Genomic DNA, 21,939 nt, shown 5'->3' on the forward strand with positions numbered 1-21,939 from the left:
AACACATCATTAGGAGAGAAGAGCGCTTCGCAGGTCTGTTTAAATTTGGAGATTTACAGTAAAAAAGGACTTCAATATTTATCTGTTTTGCAACGAAAACCATCATATCAAACACATTCACATAATTAAATCTTCAATTTCTTAAAATCAGCTTTATTGAGAAATTTCTGTTTCAAAATATACAAAGATTTACATCAAGATAAAAACATTCAGTCACACTTCCATAAACATAACGCATAAAAAAAACTGATTTTGAATTCCAAATTTGATGAAAAACAGTGCCAAAATGCCTTTTTGCATTGCAATAGTACCATGAGACATCAGAATCAAAGCAACACACGATTGGCCATTAATCATGCCAGTCATACTATCTGTGTATCTGATTGGCTGTTGGAGCTGTCCATCACTCTGCCAGCCACTTCTGGAGCAGGAGGAAGATGTGGTCCCGCGCTAGACCTAGCTGAGGAAGGTCTTGCGCTCGGGCCGGGTACATGTTAGCACAGTGTGCCGTACCTGAGAGGAAATAAAGAGACAAATGAGTTCAAAAGGAGGCAGAACACAGGAAAAATAAAATGAAGACAAAAGTGTGACCTCTGACCTTTGATGAAGACAGCTGGTAGGTCGTCTGTGATGTCCCGGGTCACTCCGAGAGCGTGCCAGGGGTCAATCGAACCATTGGGGAAGACAATGCGAGTGGTTCTGATGTCATATCCTCCATATTCCTCATTGGTCTGCTGAATAGCCTCATCCAATGAAGTGCTCAGATTATATATATCAGCACACTGCTGCAGGTGATACCTACATGGAGAAAGAGGGAGAGAAATCGTGAGATTATGCAAGATCTTCGACTAGACTCCCAGGTCGACTGAAAGCTTGCATACTGCATGCACTGTAGTTGCAAAACCTACTGAGCTGCCATAAGTACAAACACACACACATACACACACTCACGGTAATGGAAATCCACTGAAGGGCTGGTTTGGTGAATCTGAGCTCTGATAAAATCCAAACTCAGTGCAGGTCTGATACACCCACTGTCGCCCTAAACACACAAACATACACCAATTCAATTCAGTTTCAATCTAATCGAAGCATTAATGTTGCAAGACAGCCCCAAAGAAGAAATAAATAAGAAATCATATATTGCTAAAAGAACATGAAGCCTATTTTGGCGCCATTAAGATTTTTTGCACTGTGACTTTATTGTCATGACAATTTCCCATTGCTGTAAAACAATCCATACTCATTACTGTAGAGCTGTTCAGCCATGACATAAAAATTTTTAGGCAAACCCAGAAGGCTAATTCAGGAAATTCCTATGGGGTTTTTAGAATTAGGATACTCAAATTATGAGTAAAATAAGATCTGTGGTTAAAATTACTTGAAGAGACTGTCACATTTTGTTCTAGATCATAAATCACAGTCAAACCTCAAATGTGGATTTTGAAGCTGTTGTGTCTTTTTAAAATGCATGTTTCTAACCCGTCGCTAAATAAGAACTACAATAGTCGTCCATTACGTAATGCATTTAGCTCAAATGCTTATGGTAGTTGTAGTCCTTAATTAGCATTGTGATAGCAATGTGCATTTTTTAAAAACACAGATGCTTCATAATTAACGTTTGAGGTTTGACTGCGTGTCATTTATCTTCTTGAACAAAACGTGAAAGTCTGTTCAAGTCATTTTCAACACAGGCCTTAATTTTACTCGTATATCGAAACATGCCATTATAAAAACCCTTGGGGTTCCCTCAGTATTTTTTTGTTTTTGTTTTTTGACAACAATCGGCAACAGCTCTATTATGGGAATAAATACATTTAAATTGCTAAGAATGTATGCATCACAGCTGTATTTACATTTACATTTATGCATTTGGCAGACGCTTTTATCCAAAGAGACTTACAGAGCCCTTCTTACAGGGACAATCCCCCCGGTGCAACCTGGAGTTAAGTGCCTTACTCAAGGATGCAATGGTGGTGGCTGTGGGGTTCGAACCAGTGTCCTTCTGATTACCAGATTACCAGTTATGTGCTTAGACCAAGAGAAAGTAGTGGTGGAGCAGGACGAATCTTAGTTGCCTCTGCGCATGGGACAGTCAATCCGTGCATCTTATCACGTGGCTTGTTGCCATGGAGACATAGCACATGTGGAGGCTTCACGCTATTCTCCGCGGCATCCACGCACAACTCACCACGTGCCCCACCGAGAGTGAACCACACATTATAGCGACCATGAGGAGGTTACCCCATGTGACTCTACCCTCCCTAGCAACCGGTCCAATTTGGTTGCTTAGGAGACCTGGCTGGAGTCACTCAGCACACCCTGGATTCAAACTTGAGAGTCCAAGGGTGGTCGTTTTTAAAAAGATTATTAAAACTGTTATTGTACTGTAGTAATGTACTTTATTGCCATAACAACTGTATTAAAGTAATGAAAATCACTATTGAGAATAATAGAAATAACAAAATAATTAAAAAAGTTAAACATATGGGTGTATTTCATTAATGAGAATTTGGCAGGAAACCTTAAAATTCCTAAAAACAGGCTTAATTTTCTTTATGATGAAATATGACCCAAACATTTCTTTGTGATGTCCACTCATTAAGATTACACTTTAGAAACACAGGCTTTCGTTCAGAGCTGTTGTAAAGGGATGACAAGCAAAAAGAGACCGGGGAAAAAATGGGGACACAAAAAGAGAGGAAAGGTGTATTTAAATAAATAAATAAAAGCCTAGAGCCAACATCCTGTACTGTGCTAATAGAGCTTTAAATGGGAAAACAAGCAAGGAACATCACACACACACACACACACACACACACACACACACTCAATTGAGCAACATTAATACTTTCATATTGTACGTAAACAAGAACAGTGCAAAACTGCAGATATTGTTGACTTTTATATGAAAAATTGCTTATGTTCCTCATCTGATAAATTACTATATAAACTGTACATGTAAATTTAACACATAAGCAGAAGACAACATACAAGAACACACAGAATCATACACACCTCCTCCGGCCGCCGGGCCGCTCCAGCTAGTGTTGCTCATTTCCTGGATGTAGCTTTTGTACTGAACGTCCGTGCACGACTGAGAAAAAGTCGTCTGCATCAAACGAGCCACTGCGGCATAACGATCGTACGGCGTGCCTAACGAAGAGTCCAGCATCACACTACACAACACCTTAATGGTGATGTTTGTGCCCACAACACCCTGAAAATATAAACACAAAGCACATTGTGACCATGGCTACATGTATTCATGTGCACAAACAGGCTCTATTTCAAAACCTAGTGTGCATCCAAACTAGACAGCGTTTTAAAGCAACATACTGTAGGTGCGCTCCCGATTCGAAAGATGTTCCAAAATGTAATTAGCATAATTATCACGAAAAGTAGGTCCGCAACAGAAATCAAGCACTCAAAATGCTCAAGCACCCTGTTTTTGCATGGCGAAAAATTACCAATATGGTAATATGATATATGGGGGTGATTTTTTCTCCCCACTTTGGAATACCCAATTCCCAATGCGCTCAAAGTCCTCATGGTGGCGTAGTGAATCTCAGTTGCCTCCACGTCTGAGAACATTAATTCGTGTATCTTATCACGTGGCTTGTTGAGTGCATTACCACAGAGACCTAGCGTGTGTGGAGGCTTCATGCTATTCCCCGCGTCATCCATGCACAATTCACCACGCGCCCCACTGAGAGCGAGAACCACATTATAGCGACCACGATAAGGTTACCCCATGTGACTCTACCCACCCTAGCAACCGGGCCAATTGGTTACTTCGGAAGCCTGACAGGAGTCACTCGGTATGACCTGGATTCGAACTTGTGACTCCAGGTGTGGTAGTCAGCGTCTTTACTTGCTGAGCTACCCCATTAAAATGTACTACTTTATACAGTATTTGTGTGTTATGTATATTTATGAATATGAGTATTGTGGCATTAGCTTAGCAAGTTGCTAACGCCTAACTTTATTGTGTGTTGAATCTCTCATGCAATTTGTGTGAGTAGTGCCATTAATATGACACACGGAATTACTGACTGAATTGTAGATCATTCCAAATTAGTCACTTTAGAGGTTCCATTTAATTTCGGATGCTCCCTTAAAAGACAGTTGCCTATAAAGGCAGTCGACATTAAGGTAGCTCACTAGGTTTTGAAACAGAGCCAATCGCACTGAAAAGGTATTTTAGGACAAACATCTCTGAGCCTCTTGTAATCAGGATGCGTGCTGTAATCTATCAGAACCAGAACCGAAATTCCCCAGAACATTCCGAGATTGGACTCTGATTACAGGGACACACCTCTTAATCTAAATTCCACTTACACACCCGATACCTCGCTGAATCTCGCCAGGGAATGTGTGCAAGTGTGTGTTCTCCTTGGCTTGCATTCACAAATTACATCTGCATTAATCTGGAATGTGGAGTCCAGCATTTCTCCGATAAAGAGTGTTAATCCAGGAACCCCTTTTGCCTTTGTAGTTTTGCAGATATTATTTTATGGGTTGATTTCAGACTTTGCAGGATACTTTTAGAAGAATATCTCAGCTCTGTAGGTCCATACAATGCAAGTGAATGGTGATCAGACTATTTTTACTCCAAAAATCACATAAAACAGAGAAACAGATCAATATTAAAGCTCTTTTTTTACACTAAATCACCACTTTCACATCACATGTGGCGCCTGTTTAGTTTCCCATTCACATCTGAAGTGATAGTTAAAGTGGAGATTTAGGATTTAAATATTGATCTGTTTCACATATATTGATCATATCACTATTTAAGACATGGATTTAACCACCAGAGTCATATGGGTTCATTTAATGTTTCCTTTATATCATATCTGGAGGTACCATTCACTTGCATTTTATGGACCTACAGAGCAGAGATATTCTTCTAATCATTCAAATCTGGTAAATAATGATAGAATTACATTTTTGCATGAAATATCCCTTTAAAGGGATTAAATACACATGGTTACATAAATACACGTTAAATACACATCCAACATTTAGGAAAATCTAACAAAAACGGACCATTTCACCTATTATTTGTTACTTATTTTTATGCATACGAGTACTGGGTAACCATGATGTTAGCTTAGCAACATGCTAACAGCAAACTCTATTGAAATCAGTTGCAGTCGAGTTGAATATCTAATGCGCTTTGTGTAAGGAGCACTATTACTAGAACGTACCAAATCATCAAATATGTGGTGCTTTTTCAGTTAGGATAAGGAAGTGAATTTTTGCATGGAAGACATCAAATAGGCTGGGTTAATACATAGGCTATCTTGCGTTACCTATCTTTTGGAGCATGCATACTACAGCAATGTCTGTTGTGGTCTAATTAACGAGTAAACATGCTGGGCAACGTTTTTGGGGTCTGTAAGTGACGTACTGTGTTTACTTGAAATTTTAAAAAGACAAATTATTGTTTAAGTCCTACTCGAATTGAACTTTTAAAGTGCATGTAAACCAACTGATTGTAGATATGAAGACTGAATTCACAAATGATGCTCACAAGTGCCGTGGTCAAGTATACAGTGGCTTCGAATCATTTAAAACACCTAAACTGCAGGAGAGATCCCCACAAAAATATCTACAGTAGCTCTTTTCTCCATATATTATTCCTTTCTTTCTCTTATTCAGTTTCTCTTGCTCTCTCGCTCTCTCTCTCTCTTCTGAAAGTAGCTGTGTTCTCTGTAACTCAATCCAGCAGCTCTAAAAGACAGTTTATTGGTAATCTGACTCAAGACTGCCTGATGATACACACCCCAATTGCTATTATGCACACACTCAGATATACAGCAACACTTGACCTCACAGAACTACACACACACACCCTTTCATCACGAACAAACATATACATCTCTACTCTCTGTCACGCACCTCAAAAGCCCTGTTGTCCTCATTGTATTGCACCACATCCATGAAATTTCCAGCCAAAGACTCCAAAAGATACGCAGAGTCCTTCTCAGACAGGATTTGAAGCTTCGAACATAACCTGAGAGAAAGGGAAAGAAGATTTCATGCCTTGTGTACAATATGCTGACTATATAATCACAAATGTGTCATTTAGACACTAAATAATGTCCAACCTTATTTAAAAAAAGCATAGTTTAATGTAAAATACTTCAATTAAATCAATTAACTAAAATAAATTCTTAATATGAACAATTATTAGGGATGCACATATACAGTATTTGTGTGCCGATAACAATATCCGATAGTTGATGAAACCGATAGTTTGGTGGTTCTGCTGTTTTTAGTTTTTTTTGATACCTTGTTTTAAAATCACTGATAATAATTTACACAACTTCAAAACAAACTTATTCTCGGCCTCTATATGTCTTCAACGTTTTAAAATATGTGTGCCGATACCCATATCCGATTATTGACGAAACCGATAGTTTGGTGGTTCTAGTGTTTATTTTGCTACCTTGTTTTAAAATCACTGATAATAATTTACACAACTTTGAAACAAACGTATTCTCGGTCTCTACATGTCTTCCACATTTTAAAATATGTGTGCCGATACCGATATCCGATAATACAATTACTGTCGAAACCGATAGTTTGGTGGTTGTTTTTTATGCTACCTTGTTTTAAAATCACTGATAATTAATAACGCAACTTTGAAACAAACGTATTCTCTTTCCCTACGTGTCTCACATGTTTAAAGAATTGTGTGCTGATACCGATATCCGATAACACAATTATTGCACAAACCGATAATTTGGTGATTCTGCTTTTTTTAATGCTACCTTGTTTTAAAAATCACTGTTAATTAATTACACAACTTCAAAATAAACTTATTCTCGGTTTCTATACGTGTTCCACGTTTAAAATTTTGTGTGCCGATACCGATATCCGATTATTACTGAAACAGATAGTTTGGTGGTTCTAGTTTTTTTTTTTGCTATCTTGTTTTAAAATCACTGTTAATTAATTACACAACTTCAAAGCAAACGTATTCTCGATCTCTACATGTCTATCATGTTTTAAAATATGTGTGCCGATACCAACATCCGATAATACAATTACTGTCGAAACCGATAGTTTGGTGGATCTATTTTTTTATGCTACCTTGTTTTAAAATCACTGATAATTAATAACACAACTTTGAAACAAACGTATTCTCGGTCTCTACATGTCTATCATGTTTTAAAATATGTGTGCTGATACCGATATCCGATAATACAATTATTGCTGAAACCGATAGTTTGGTGATTCTGCTGTTTTTAAAGCTACCTTGTTTTACAATCACTGATAAATAATTACACAATTTTGAAACAAACTTATTCTCAGTCTCCACATGTCTTTCATGTTTCAGAGTAACTTATCTCAGTTATATACAAAAAACTGAAACAAAAATCATATTATTAACTCACATTAACATTCTTAACTTACATTTACTTAATTCTGAATTATGGAGCTAAAGCAACCTCCACTATGGCTTTAACAACACTTTGGTGTCAAGCTGATCAAATTAGGTGTGTTAAAAGTTTAAAAGGTAGCTGTGAAATTTTAGCAGTGCAAAGTTTACAAATTGCGACTTTGCGGTCATTGTCTCTCAATTCAAAGAGACATATATTTTCACAAACAACACGAGTTGTGCTAATCGTCTGACAGGTTTTTCTGGCCCCTTTTGATTGACGGGAAATAACCAGCCTTGATTATTGGCTGTTCTAACCAATCGGCCAATAGTGCAGATAATTGCTTTTAGCGGGCGAAACCGATATTCAACCGATATTTGGCCGATATATCGGTTTAACACAAACAATTAAATAGTCTTTAAATAAACAATTATATGAACATCAGAACAAAGGAAGCTACAAATAATGCACAAGATATCATAACACAATAAATGCTCTACTCGAATGCATTTTAAACAATTGCCTGGTCATTTTGATAGATTAGATCATTGCAGAAGATTTGAATGTGATTTGGAGTTTAGTTATTATGGAGTTTGGGAGTGTTTTCTTAAAAAAAAAACACTTCATATTATGAAACACTTGCCTCCGAGACAGTCAATAGAGATATCTGATTGCTACAGGTCACTACACTGTCTGCAGAGGCACTAAATTCATAATTAGATATATCAAGTTAACACTATTAGGAATTATTTCACATAATAAGGACGGACTTCACTACGGGGCATTTTTAGACCCACATTCTAAATATCTGGGGCATATGTCACTTATTGTGTCATCTTTGCTCCAAGTCCTGGTTCATTTCTGACCCTAGCCACAAGACTCTGCCCACCCTGTCTGTGACGTCACCGAATCTGGCATCCTCCAAGCTAAGCAGAACAGGGAACGGTTTGTTTATTTGGGAACAGCATTAGGTCATTACATTCATCTCTCTCTATCTCTATGAGGAGTAAATGAGGAGATGTGGGTGAGAGGGAGAAAAGAATATTAGAAAACAGAGGTCATAAAATTGAAGTCTGATTCGCAAAAAAACGACTCTTATGAGCTGGTTCTGTTTAACGAATTGGTCCAAAAAACTCTTGAATCATTGTCAAGCTCAAGAGTTATCTGTTTGAAAGTCTGTGGGCTAGAAGGAACAACCATATGAAGTATGTTTTAAATGTGAGCGTTTTGCATTTTGTGGACCATGCTCAGGGCGGTGCCTCTGGTCCATATCTGAGCTACACAGCAAAGGCAGCATTATAGGATCTCCGAATCAGACAGACAGATGGACGGACAGACACAGACACAGACACAGACAAGCCGAAAGGAACTAAGAAGGACACTGAAACAAGGATAGTCACAGTCCAGTGGATGCAACTGCAACAGAAAGGCCTTTTCAGTCCTTCCAAAACACACTCAAACACACACACACACACACACACACTTGTATCATACATGCTCTCATGTTCCCATGCAATAGTCTCTAGCTCCCCCATTTCCAGAAGATGAATTACACCATTTGATTTAAGTGCATCCTTGCAAAAGAGATAAATCCAAATTTAACCATATACACATTCCTAAACGTAAAAAATAATAATTCCGGGTCCCACTGTGCATGATTCATTAGTGCACATTAGTCCAAAAACATTTAGTAGGGGCCTGGGTAGCTCAGCAAGTAAATACGCTGACTATCACACCTGGAGTCGAATCCAGGGCGTGCCGAGTGACTCCAATCAGGCTTCCTAAGCAACCAATTGGCCCGGTGGCTAGGGAGGGTAGAGTCACACGGGGTAACCTCCTCGTGGTCGCTATAATGTGGTTCTCACTCTCGGTGAGGCACGTGGCGAGTTGTGCGTGGATGCCACGAAGAATAGCACGAAGCCTCCTCACGCGCTAGGTCTCCGTGGTAACGCGCTCAAAAAGCCACGTGATAAGAAGTGTGGATTGACCGTCTCCGAAGGCAAGTGAGATTTATCCTTCGCCACCCGGATTGAGCCATTATGCCACCACGAAGACTTGGTGGGCATTGGGAATTGGGCATTCCAAAACATGATTTCAGTGTGATAAAATCGCTTACCATTTCTGTGTAAAATTATAGTCAATTTTACAACTTTGTTACCATGACGATGTCAATAAACCCTAAAACGACTGTAAAACTGACGATTTAAACAACATTATTTCAAATAATACACAAGTTCTAACAGAAGAATTAATGGAAGTGCTTTTATAAAATGATAAGCTTCAAATTTCTGTTTAAACCCTCCAAAAATGGGCCCCATTGACTTCCGTCCGGTCACTGTTACTCCCATAATTAGTGTTTTGAGAAACTGGTTCACTCCCATCTGAAATCCTGCCTGCACCCAACTCTGTAACCAATGTCTCGACAGGTCAACAGAGGATGCCGCCATCACCACTGCTCTCCACTCTGCCCTGACCCCCCTGGACAATAGCAACTCCTATGTTAGGATGCTATTTATTGATTTCAGTTCTGCCTTCAACACGGTCATCCCATCCAAGCTGGTTTCCAAACTCACTCACTATGCAATTAGACTTAGGACTTTCTTACTAACTGACCACAGCCTGTTGGGCTCCATAAACACAGTGAACACTGGTGTACCACAGGGCTGTGTGCTGAGCCCTCTTCTCTACTCCATCTTCACCTATGACGGCAAACAGCTGCATGGGTCTTACTCCATAACAAAGTTTGCAGATGACACCACGGTGGTAGGCCTGATCAGGGGTGATGACAAAACAGCCTACAGGGAAGTGGCTCAACACCTGGCAGAGTGGTGCGCTGACAACAACCTGGCTCTCAACACTCAAGACCAAGAAGCTTGTTGTGGACCACCGGAGGACAAGGAGAGGCCCCGACACACCCCCATCTACATAAATGTGCCAGCTTCAAGTTACTGGGTGGTCACATCTTTGAAGATCTTTCCTGGGTCTTCAACACATCCACACTCATCAAGAAATTCCCTCTCATTCCCTCCAGCAGAAGTATAATCAGCAACACCTCTCACCCCAACCACAAGCGGTTTACTCTTCCATCTGGAAAACGCAACAGGAGTCTCCGCTGTCGAACCAGAAGACTCAGAAACAATATGTAACCCTTAAAAGTGGTTAGCACTGTTAACCACTTAACAGCCTCACGGCAAGAAGGTCCCGGGTTCGAGAAAGGCTCTGTGGAGTTTGCATGTTCTCCCCGTGTTCAAGTGGGTTTCCTCCAGGTGCTCCAGTTTCCCCCACAAGTCCAAAAGTGTGCAGGTTAAGTGAATCGGAGACTCTAATTTGTCCCGTACGTGTGAGTGAGAGTCCCCCAGCCACAGGGGGCCCCAGCAGGAAGGGCATCCGGCATAAAACCTGTGCCAAGACATATATGATTTCGGCTGCTCCGAAAGAAGATGATGAAGATTATCTTTCACTGTAACAGTCATTTCTACCTTACTCAGTACTAAAGCACCTTCTGTAAAAACTATTACTTCTTTGCACTGATTTTTGCTTCTTTTTTTAAAGAAAATAAATTTTTGTGGTAATCAACATTATGCCACAAATGCTGTAGATTGAGCTGAACTTGTATTGAACCCAGAATATTCCTTTAATTGATATGTTTATTATGTTATATGTATATATACAATAGATATATGTGTTCTGAAGTTACATATATGCATATGCGAGCATAAGAGAGAAATACCTGAAGTCCTTAGTGATGTTGTCATAGGTTTTTGGGTCGCTAAGTCGCTCTACCAATGTGTCAGACGCTTTCTTCACCAGTAGTGGGCACTCTGGGTTCACTGCTGCCAGTGACCGCCACACCACCTCTAAATATTCTGAAACCACACAAGATGATTTTAAAATCTCACTACACAACAAACTTTCTTTCTTATGTGGAACACAAAAGCATATGTATAGTGTAGTGGTCGGGGGCTCTCAAGACTTTCAGTGAATAATGACTTACATTTTGGTCTGTTCTGCACACAAGGCTTTCATATGGCTTTATAAGACTTGGTGAAATATTCTATAAATATCAAATTAATCTAATCTATGTGTAACAGTATAAGGATGGGCAAGGAGGAGGCGGGAACCAGCTGAACAGTCAACATATAATTTAATTATATAAATGAACTTAAAACAACATCAAACTTAAACGAACAGACACACATGCAGCGCGGACGCGTGCGTCTCTCCCAGTCGAACTGGCACCTCATGTGCTCACATCCCGGCCCCGCCCTCCTCCTCGTCACACAATGTCTTACAGAAATGAATAGGACTCATGCATCATTTTAAGGAAACGTATAAAACAGAGAGAATGTTTACCTAATAAACATCAGTTTGCATACTCAAGGAGATAAGAGGCTATTGATTTGTGGCTGGAAAGATCTAACAGTTGTTCACAGTGAAATCCTTTGTGAAAGTGGTCAGTACCGGCATTATGACCACAATGACTGCATAGAGTTTAGACATCTTTACAGACACTTTACAACTCAACAGACATGCAGTCATTCAATACTATTTCATGTCTGACCACATAGACGAGGGTGTGGGATTGCTAACAGGCAAAACACACACACACACACACACACACACACACACACACACACACCCTCACTATATTCACAGAGAACAGCAGTGTGTCTCTCCATTGACATTAAGGGAGTTGAGGAGACAGTTACTCATCTCCATAACTAACCCATCATTTATTTTACTGTCTGTACTGAGGTGTAACATATGAACCATACAGACTTAATAAGCACATTCACCAGCACATGGGCAGGATAAACTGGTGATTAATCTGTGTTTGTGTGAACCTTTGTGTCAGGGAAAGGTCCCTGTTCAAAGTAATTTCTGTGTCATGGTAGCATCCAGCTGTTCTCCTTAAAGAGACAGAGGAAAGATCTGAGGGAAAACAGAGAAAATGAAAAAAAGGAAAGAAAAAAAAGAACCAACAAACAAATTTACGAAAGAACAAACAAAAGAAAATAAAGAACAAAAAGGTGAAAGAACACACAAAAAAAGACAGACAGGGAAAAATGAGCCAACAAAAACAATAGAACAAACAATAGAGAAAAAAGGAAGAACCAACAAATGAAAACGAAGGTACAAACAAAAGAAAATAAAGAACCAAGTAATTAACAAAAAGGAAAGAACGAAAGAAAGAATGAATAAATGATCAAACGAATGAACATAAAATAAAGAAACGAATGAATGAACAAAGGAACCAAACAAACAAAAGGAAATAAAGAACTAAAGAATGAACGAGTGAAAGAACAAGCTAACAAACAAATTAACAAAAGAACCAAACGAACGCATGTATGAAAGAATACGCAAAAGAACAAACAAAAGAAAATAAAGAACTAAAGACACAATGTGCAAAAGAACATATAAAAAGAATGAAAGAAAGAGCCAACAAACAAACAAAAAAGGAGAAAGGAAGAACAAACGAATGAACAAAATAACCAACAAACAAACAAAAAAGGAGAAAGGAAGAACAAACGAATGAACAAAATAACCAACAAAAAAACAAACAAAAAAGGAGAAAGGAAGAACAAACGAATGAACAAAATAACCAACAAACAAACAAACAAACAAAAAAGGAGAAAGGAAGAACAAACGAATGAACAAAATAACCAACAAACAAAAGAACAAACAAAAAAGGAGAAAGGAAGAACAAACGAATGAACAAAATAACCAACAAACAAACAAACAAAAAAGGAGAAAGGAAGAACAAACGAATGAACAAAATAACCAACAAACAAACAAACAAAAAAGGAGAAAGGAAGAACAAACGAATGAACAAAATAACCAACAAACAAAAGAACAAACAAAAAAGGAGAAAGGAAGAACAAACGAATGAACAAAATAACCAACAGACAAACAAAAAAGGAGAAAGGAAGAACAAACGAATGAACAAAATAACCAACAAACAAACAAACAAAAAAGGAGAAAGGAAGAACAAACAAATGAACAAAATAACAAACAAACAAAAGAACAAACAAAAAAGGAGAAAGGAAGAACAAACGAATGAACGAAATAACCAACAGACAAACAAAAAAGGAGAAAGGAAGAACAAACAAATGAACAAAATAACCAAAAACAAACGAACAAATAAAAAAGGAGAAAGGAAGAACAAACGAATGAACAAAATAACCAACAAACAAACAAAAAACGAGAAAGGAAGAACAAACGAATGAACAAAATAACCAACAAACAAACAAAAAAGGAGAAAGGAAGAAAAAACAAATGAAGAAAATAACCAACAAACAAACAAAAGAACAAATAAAAAAGGAGAAAGGAAGAACAACCGAATGAACAAAATAACCAACAAACAAAAGAACAAACAAAAAAAGGAGAAAGGAAGAACAAACGAATGAACAAAATAACCAAACAAACAAACAAAAGAACAAACAAAAAAGGAGAAAGGAAGAACAAACGAATTAACAAAATAACCAACAAACAAACAAAAGAACAAACAAAAAAAGGAAGAACAAACGAATGAACAAAATAACAAACAAACAAAAGAACAAACAAAAAAAGGAGAAAGGAAGAACAAACGAATTAACAAAATAACCAACAAACAAAAAAGGAGAAAGGAAGAACAAACGAATGAACAAAATAACCAACAAACAAACAAACAAACAAACAAAAAGGAGAAAGGAAGAACAAACGAATGAACAAATTAACCAACAAACAAAAGAACAAACAAAAAAGGAAGAACAAAAGAATGAACAAAATAACCAATAAACAAACAAAAAAGGAGGAAGAACAAACGAATGAACAAAATAACCAACAAACAAACAAACAAAAGAACAAACAAAAAAAGGAGAAAGGAAGAACAAACTAACCAACAAACAAAAAGGAGAAAGGAAGAACAAACGAATGAACAAAATAACCAACAAACAAACAAAAGAACAAACAAAAAAGAAGAACAAACGAATGAACAAAATAACCAACAAACAAAAAAGGAGAAAGGAAGAACAAACGAATGAACAAAATAACCAACAAACAAACAAAAAAAGGAGAAAGGAAGAAACGAATGAACAAAATAACCAACAAACAAACAAACAAAAAAGAACAAACTAACAATAGAACCAACAAACGAAACAACATATAAAAGAAAGATAGAAAGAAAATGAAAGAATAAACAAAGGAACTAAACAAAAGGAAATAAAGAACTAAAGAATGAAAAAATGAGCTAAAGAACACACAAGAAAAAGAACCAACAAACAACTGAACGAAAGAACAAACTAAAGAAAATAAAGAACAAAAAGTTGAAAGAACACAAAAAAGACAGATAGAAAGACAGACAGACAGAACAAAGAAACCAAACAAACAAAAGGAAATAAAGAACTAAAGAATGAAAAAACGAGCTAAAGAACACACAAAAGAAAATAAAGTTCCTCAAAAGAACAAATAGGTGAAAGAACACAAAAAATACAGACAGACAGAAAACCTACAAACTAAACTTACCTGGATAAAACACTTAACACTAAAACAAATAGTTCCGGTTCTAAAATCTGACTGGATGGGTCACAGTCGAAGCCGTAAACAGTCAATAAAAACACCAGTAACCCCAAATAATCACTTTACCTGTAATCTGTCCTCAGTTAGGCTAATGAACTATATTTAGTGAAAGAACAGTTTATTGTGACTATTATTAATAATACATTCATTAAAAAACTATTTATTTGCTGTTGCCACCATTTTAGTAAAGCAATAAGCCACCCAAAACCATGCGTTGCAGAGATTTTACCACATTTAGGTGTTGCTCAGCACAACAAGAAGCTACAAACCCCCTTCACCACAGTAAAATCACACCGAGAGGCTTAATGCTCTATTCTCATTCTGCACTCTCTCTCTCTGTGTGTGTGTGTGTGTGTGTGTGTGTGTGTGTGTGTGTGTGTGTGTGTGTGAGAGAGAGAGAGAGAGACACACACCTGGGAAGTTGACTGTGGCATGAACAGGTGCGCTGGTTGCCACGGCAGCATGGACTAAGTGTGGGTACTTCAGTCTGAACCAGGCAGAAAGGGATCCTGGGTAGGAGCCCCCAAATGCAACCCACTTGCTATTGGTCAGGCCTCGCGTTGCAGCGGTAACCGTACGGAAGTGAGCGAGATCGGCCAATGCCTGACGACTGCTGAGGAAACGCAGATTTGCAGTGCTCAGATCCCTGATAACACAAAGACAGGACAATCAATCACGAATCAATAATGACTTCATAAGAAATCCTGACACATAACTTGACACTTCACAATCCCAGTACAGGCGGTTCAAGAGGCATATAAGCACAATGTCTATGATGTGTTTTGTCCCTTTTGGAGCTTACCAGACATGTAACTATGAACTATGTCATCGTAAGGAAAAGAGCTGCTTTAAGATTCTTCAAAATGTCTAATTTTGTGTTAAATGGGAAAAAATAACAGCATACAGGTTTTGAATAGCATGAGAAAATAAAGACATAAGTTTCATTTTTGGGTGAACTATTCTTTTGATTCTGAACCCTGTGTGTGTTAGAAAAGGGGCATCCAAAATGTAAAGGATTGAGAAGTATATAGAGGTTTCGGTTTGTGAGCGGGACAGTGGTGCAGTTACAGGCTTTCGGTGCCCTCTAGTGTTAATAAACCTGAATGACCTTGTTGAGTGCTTAAACTGTCACTCACTCTGTTGGGTGACTTTTGCCATAGAAGCGGTGCTCCAGTAATAAACACAAGGCGCCCAGTTTCTGTGCATAAAGCAGCCAGGATCCGTACTGCATCCAGGCGGGGTTAGCCGGACCTTCACCACCGATCATCAGAAACACCGGACCGCCGGGTCTATAGAAACTGTCGTTCACAAAATACCTCTATGGAAGGAAAAAATTAAGTTGCACACATTTGTGATCTCGCACAGGGTTAGTCTCTTAAATCAATGGATAAAAACTCAAATGTGTTTTAAAGACAGTAGGTTGCACTTACTTACTCTTATTGCACAAATAATTGCAGTAAACGTCAAATAAATCATGTAAATAATGACTTATTTACTCACAAGCAAAAACAAAGTACCATTCTTTGAAGTACCTTAAAGTACTGAACCTGGTCAACACCATTATTAAAGGGATAGTTCACCCAAAAAACACTCTCATGCCATCCCAGATGTGGAAGTCTTTCTTTCTTTTGCTGAACACAAACAAAGATTTTTTGAAGAATATCTCAGCTCCGTAGGTCCATAAAATGCAAGTGAATGGTGATCTTAAAATCACATAAAGGAAACATAGAAGTAATCCATAAGACTCCAGTGGTTGAATCCATGTCTTCAGAAGCGATATGATAGGTGCGGGTGAAAAACAGGTCAATATTTAAGACCTTTTTTAGCTCTATTTTCACTTTTACATCTGAAAGTGAAAGTCAAAGTGGAGATTTAGAGTAAAAAATGACTTAAATATTGATCTGTTTCTCACCCACATCTACCATATCACTTCAGAAGACATGGATTTAACCACTGAAGTCGTATGGATTACTTTTATGCTGCATTTTATGCTTTTTGGACATTCAAAGTTTTGGTCACCATTCACTTGCATTGTATGAACCTACAGAGCTGAAATTGTCTCCTAAAAATCTTTGTTTGTTTTCAGCTGAACAAAGGAAGTCATACACATCTGTGATGGCATGAGGGTGAGTAAATGATGAGAATTTTCATTTTTGGGTGAACTGTCCCTTTAATTGTAAATAGTAAACATTCAGTACCAAGGTAGTCTATATATAACAAAGTGCCATTTCCATCATAATAGCGTCAGTGAATCATGGTACAGTACTTTTTATAAGGGATATACTGGCATTTTCTGTATTTTATGCGTTATTTGTTACAGTACATTCTGAATTGTATGTATAAATATAATATATTTTGCTGCTTTTTATTGTTTAACATTATTATACTATTGTAACAGTTACATTTCTCTCCCAACAAATCAAAGTCCCTTTCAAGGCAAGTCAGTTCACTCGGCGGCCATCTTTGAAAAGATCCAGGGCAGCTATTTTCTATGTAAACAAGCAGTATAAAAATACAGCTCCAATCTACTTGAATGGGGAAAGACTGAACTCTCCAAAACAGTTGGTCAAGATTACTATCAATAAACATATTTCAAATTAGCAGTTAAATTAGAAAACATCTGATCATAAATTGTGTTTCTTTAGCTCGTATTACGTTAAAACAAAGCTATTTATCAGACCGGTCTAGCTAAAGCGCATGCGCGTCCTCGCGTTGAATGACAGGCTATGTCTGTGTCTAAAATGTGATTGGCTCTTATACCTGTGAGGCAGACTTCCTCTTATACATCCGCCATTTTGGGCGTTCCAATTTCCCGCAATAATCAATACAAGTGGTCCGTCTCGGCCTAAACGATCTTTGATCCAAATGTACCAAATAGCACAATGAAACTTTTAAGACATGGTAATATGGCAAAGCCATGTTTTTAGAAATTTTTGGTAAAACCACTGTATTCTTTACAGTACTATGTAAATTGCAAAGGTAGCCTACATGCATTGACCATTCAATACCATTGTATTACAATCTGGTAACATGACTGTCCCTTTGTACTATCACAGCACTTTATTGTAAGGGTGCTTGTGCAGTGTAGTCTACCTGTTTCCAGACTCGAGTATCGGCCCCATTGAAGTGGTCCAGTCTCTGTATAAACCACTGCTGGTCCACTTCGGGTCCAGAAACAGTGTTTACATGCATCCAAGTTTCATATCTGCGCGGTCTTCTGAAGTGTGCAGCGCACGGGTCGCACAAAATACACACCAAAACTGCAGCAATTATAAGAATCGCAGGATATTTCTGAAACTTATTACACTCTGAAGCCATTTTGACGTGAAACTGTTCCTCTATCATGTGATCATGTGTTTGTAATCATGTGATATGCCTTCCTCCTCACCACGAATTACAAAGTACGAATCATACTATGCTGAAGGAATGGCTTATGAATATTAAGTAGGGCAAGCTGACGGGTCCTTGCGATTCTTCTATTGGGGAAGTCCTTTATCATGAATATTAATTAAAAAGCGTTGACGTTAGGCACGTACATTCGAATATAGATGGCGTGTCTAATGAATATTACTTAAAAGCGTTGCCGTTAGGCACTTATATTCTAATTTAGAAGGCGTGTCTCATGAATATTAATTAAAAGCGTTGACGTTAAGCACTTACATTCTAATATAAAATGCGTGTTCATGCATATTAAGAACCAAGTAATTAGATTAATAATTACTCTGTCTGAAAATTAATTGCATTACTTATTACTAATTACTTTTTAAAACCCTTATCAACCTCGACCAGATGAAAAATACAAGGAAAGACATGAAACTGTTCTTTTAAATAAATAATATAAAATCAAATAAATTATTCATGAACTGGTCAAAGAATTTAAGGGGGCAGCAGTAAATTAGAAAACAAATATTTTAACGTTAGATGTTAAAATTCGATATTAAATTCACTATTGTTTTATATAGAATTGTTCTATTGTCTGTGCAGTATTTAACACAATTACATCAGAAATAATTGTAATCAAATTACTGAAAAATTAAGAGTAATCCCTTACATTACTTCTTAAATGGAAAAGTCATTTGATTACAGTAATTAACTATAAATATAAATTGTAATGTATTACACCCAACACTAATAATAAATATGCCCATGTGTAGGCTATTCTTATAAAATATATATTTAAAGAAAATGTATTAGCCTAAATATTTTTCAGACTCGTAAATGTGTAGTGATACATGATAGTTGCTGTTTAATATGATAGTTACAGTATTTGTTTCTTTTATAATATGAGTGTTATATGTCAAGATAACGGCGCTAAAGCCCTGTTCACATCGCCAGCGAGTGTTGCGATGTCGCTAATCCTTGTAATTCTTTTCTCCTGTGGCCATTTCTACTGCTGTCACTTTTTGGACTGCATAACTAGCTATTGGCAGTTTTGCTAACTTAGCGACTTTGTCACAAGATTTAGCGAATTTTGACCCGCTTAGCCAAAAGAGCCATGAAGCTACTAGCGACTTTTGACAATTTCAAGCATTGTAAAGCCTTCATTCCTCAAAAAATGATTGACTGATGAGTTTCTAGAGAAAGCTGTTTCTTTTTTGCCATTTTTGACCTGATATTGACCTTAAGACATGCCAGTCTATTGCACACTGTGCAACTCAAAAACAAACACAAACACAATGTTCAGCTTCATTTAACAAACCAAATAGCTTCCAGCTGTGTTTGATATAATGGCAAGTGATGTTCTGGCACCAAATGATCTGAAAAAATGACTTTTTTCAAATAGTGATGGTGCAGTTTTTTACATCAGTAATGTCCTGACTATACTTTGTGATCAGCTGAATGCCACTTTGGTGAATTAATTCCCAATTTCCTTCCGAAACAGCAAAATCTGTACATTATTCCAAACTTTTGGCACTTTGGGTCCAGTGCCATCAGCCCACGTTGATGGATGACACATCCAGCTGGCCGAAGCCCACATGGCGACTTACCCGAGAGCCGGCAAGCAGTCCAAGCCCCTCTCTCTCTCTCTCTCTCTCTCTCTCTCTCTCTCTCTCCTACTGCTCCTCCCCCACTTGTCCCTACCTGTCCTCCCTCTCGCCCTGTCTCCGCTCCCCGGAAACGGCACTATATGCCGGCCCCCTCCCCTGTCCCCTAATCCTTGCAGCATAAAATGAAGATTCGAGAAGATTCAATGCATCATAGCTGTAATATATCTCCAAGTGACGATGTGCTTACTTTAAGAAATCAAGATGGGACACTGGAATGCGTTTAACTCACGGCTTTACTTGCAGAACTAAATTCAATCACTCTCATACACACGCACACACACAAACACACACACACTGTAAGGAATATTTTGGATCTAGTCGCAATCTCCAATTCCCCGGTCCCGTCTTTGTATGTTCGTGCCCAGTGAGGTGCAGTCATGAGTCTGAGTCTCTGGAGACTTCGCGAAGGAAGTAGAAAGAACAACACACCGTCGGTCTGTATTCAATCTACACAATGTTTATTAGAGCAAGCATGTCATTTATATTTTCATGAGACAATAAGCAGCCAATGGGAAAGCGGTAACAAGGAGAAAATGGGTGTACAGAATAGAGGCCATATACAGATGTTCTAGCCTTACGGTTGACCTTGTTGGACGGGTGTGACCTTAATCAGATCACAGAAATAAGTATGCGGAACATGATAAAGAGGAAGAGGAAATGGTCAGCAGTTGCTAAATATACTGACTCACTATCATGCGCACTGCAGACTGCATCTGGGGTCAACTGAGCACACATGGAAGGCCAGAAACACCCTTTGTGTGTTTCTGCACACTGGTTTTTCTGGGGAACCCGCACACTCAGGAATTGGTGAGATTACAGCCTCAGGGTCTGACACACCTTCATCAACAGGTGAGGTCACAGTCTGTCCTTTCAACCCCTGTTTGACCCCTCCTGCACATCAGGTAGATTGTTTCCAACCCCAGATCTCCGAGGTAACATGTGATCCACATGCACAGTGCACTTTCTTTGCCCCTGCTGTATGAGGTAAGTTATAGATCCCAGTCTCTCAATGACACTTGCTCTCAACCATTTCTCCTTTCCTCTCCAGAAATGTCTTTGTGACAGAGCGGGGGGCGGGGCCGGGTCATACAGCTTCCGAGGGGGATAAAGGCCGATGACAGACGGTGGTGCGACGAGAGAGAGATAGTTTACGGACATGTCCGTCATGTGTGTGTTTGTGCCTGATAAGGGACCGAGTGTGTATGATCACGACTCGGCACCGCCCTCCGCCCTGCCACATTCTTATACGCACATCAGCAATGATCTCAGAAGTCTCTTTCCCCGGTCATGTTGTGTCTTTTGTTCAAGCTGTTTCTCCTGGATGGTTTTGGACAAGCTGGGCTTCAGTAATGTTTGGATTTGACGCTTGAGGAATAGTTCTGTTGGGGTTTTCCAGTAACCATAAGGGGAGTGCTACCATACATGATTAGTACATTTCCAAGCCTGTGTTTGAGAGACGGTTTTGGCTTACCATCCAAGACACTTTTCAGGAGAGCTCGTTTCTGAATCTGCCCTGACTGCTCTGCAGCACCGTTTGAGGCAGGATGATATGCTGGAGCAAGTGTGTTTGATTCCTTTTCCTTAAGAATTCTGTGAACTCGGACGATATGAGCTGAGCCCCGTTATCGGAGACCACCTCTTCAGGTAACTAATAGGCTGCAAACAAACCACGGACTAAATCAATAGTGCGTGCAGATTTGATAGAGGACATTGGGAACACCACTAACCATTTCAAATGGCTGTCTGTGATCACCAGGAAGAACTGTTTTGACCTTATTTGTATATTCAAGATGGATTCTCAGCCATGGGCACTCCAGACACCTTCATGGATGAAGAGGTGCTACAGCTGGCAGCTTTTGCACTGCCTGACAACTGCGACAGCTCAGCACTCTTACCTCAATGCTCTTGTCTATTCCTGTGCCAACACAGATTGCTAAGAG

The 21,939-nt window shown here is 38.6% G+C and overlaps 1 protein-coding gene across 1 annotated transcript; it reads right to left on the bottom strand.

Moving 5' to 3' along the window:
* Positions 1 to 143: 143 nt before the first annotated feature.
* prss16 (serine protease 16) lies at positions 144 to 18,291 on the bottom strand. Its single transcript, XM_052110281.1, has 9 exons — positions 18,045 to 18,291; positions 16,088 to 16,269; positions 15,365 to 15,597; positions 11,125 to 11,260; positions 5,908 to 6,022; positions 3,019 to 3,220; positions 952 to 1,042; positions 599 to 798; positions 144 to 513 (listed from the first exon to the last, which is right to left on the bottom strand). The coding sequence occupies exons 1-9, from the start codon at positions 18,267 to 18,269 to the stop codon at positions 404 to 406; spliced, it is 1,494 nt and encodes a 497-aa protein (XP_051966241.1). The 5' UTR covers positions 18,270 to 18,291; the 3' UTR covers positions 144 to 403.
* Positions 18,292 to 21,939: the final 3,648 nt, after the last annotated feature.

The sequence above is a fragment of the Xyrauchen texanus genome, chromosome 38, assembly GCF_025860055.1.
Source record: "Xyrauchen texanus isolate HMW12.3.18 chromosome 38, RBS_HiC_50CHRs, whole genome shotgun sequence".
Lineage (NCBI taxonomy): Eukaryota > Metazoa > Chordata > Actinopteri > Cypriniformes > Catostomidae > Xyrauchen > Xyrauchen texanus.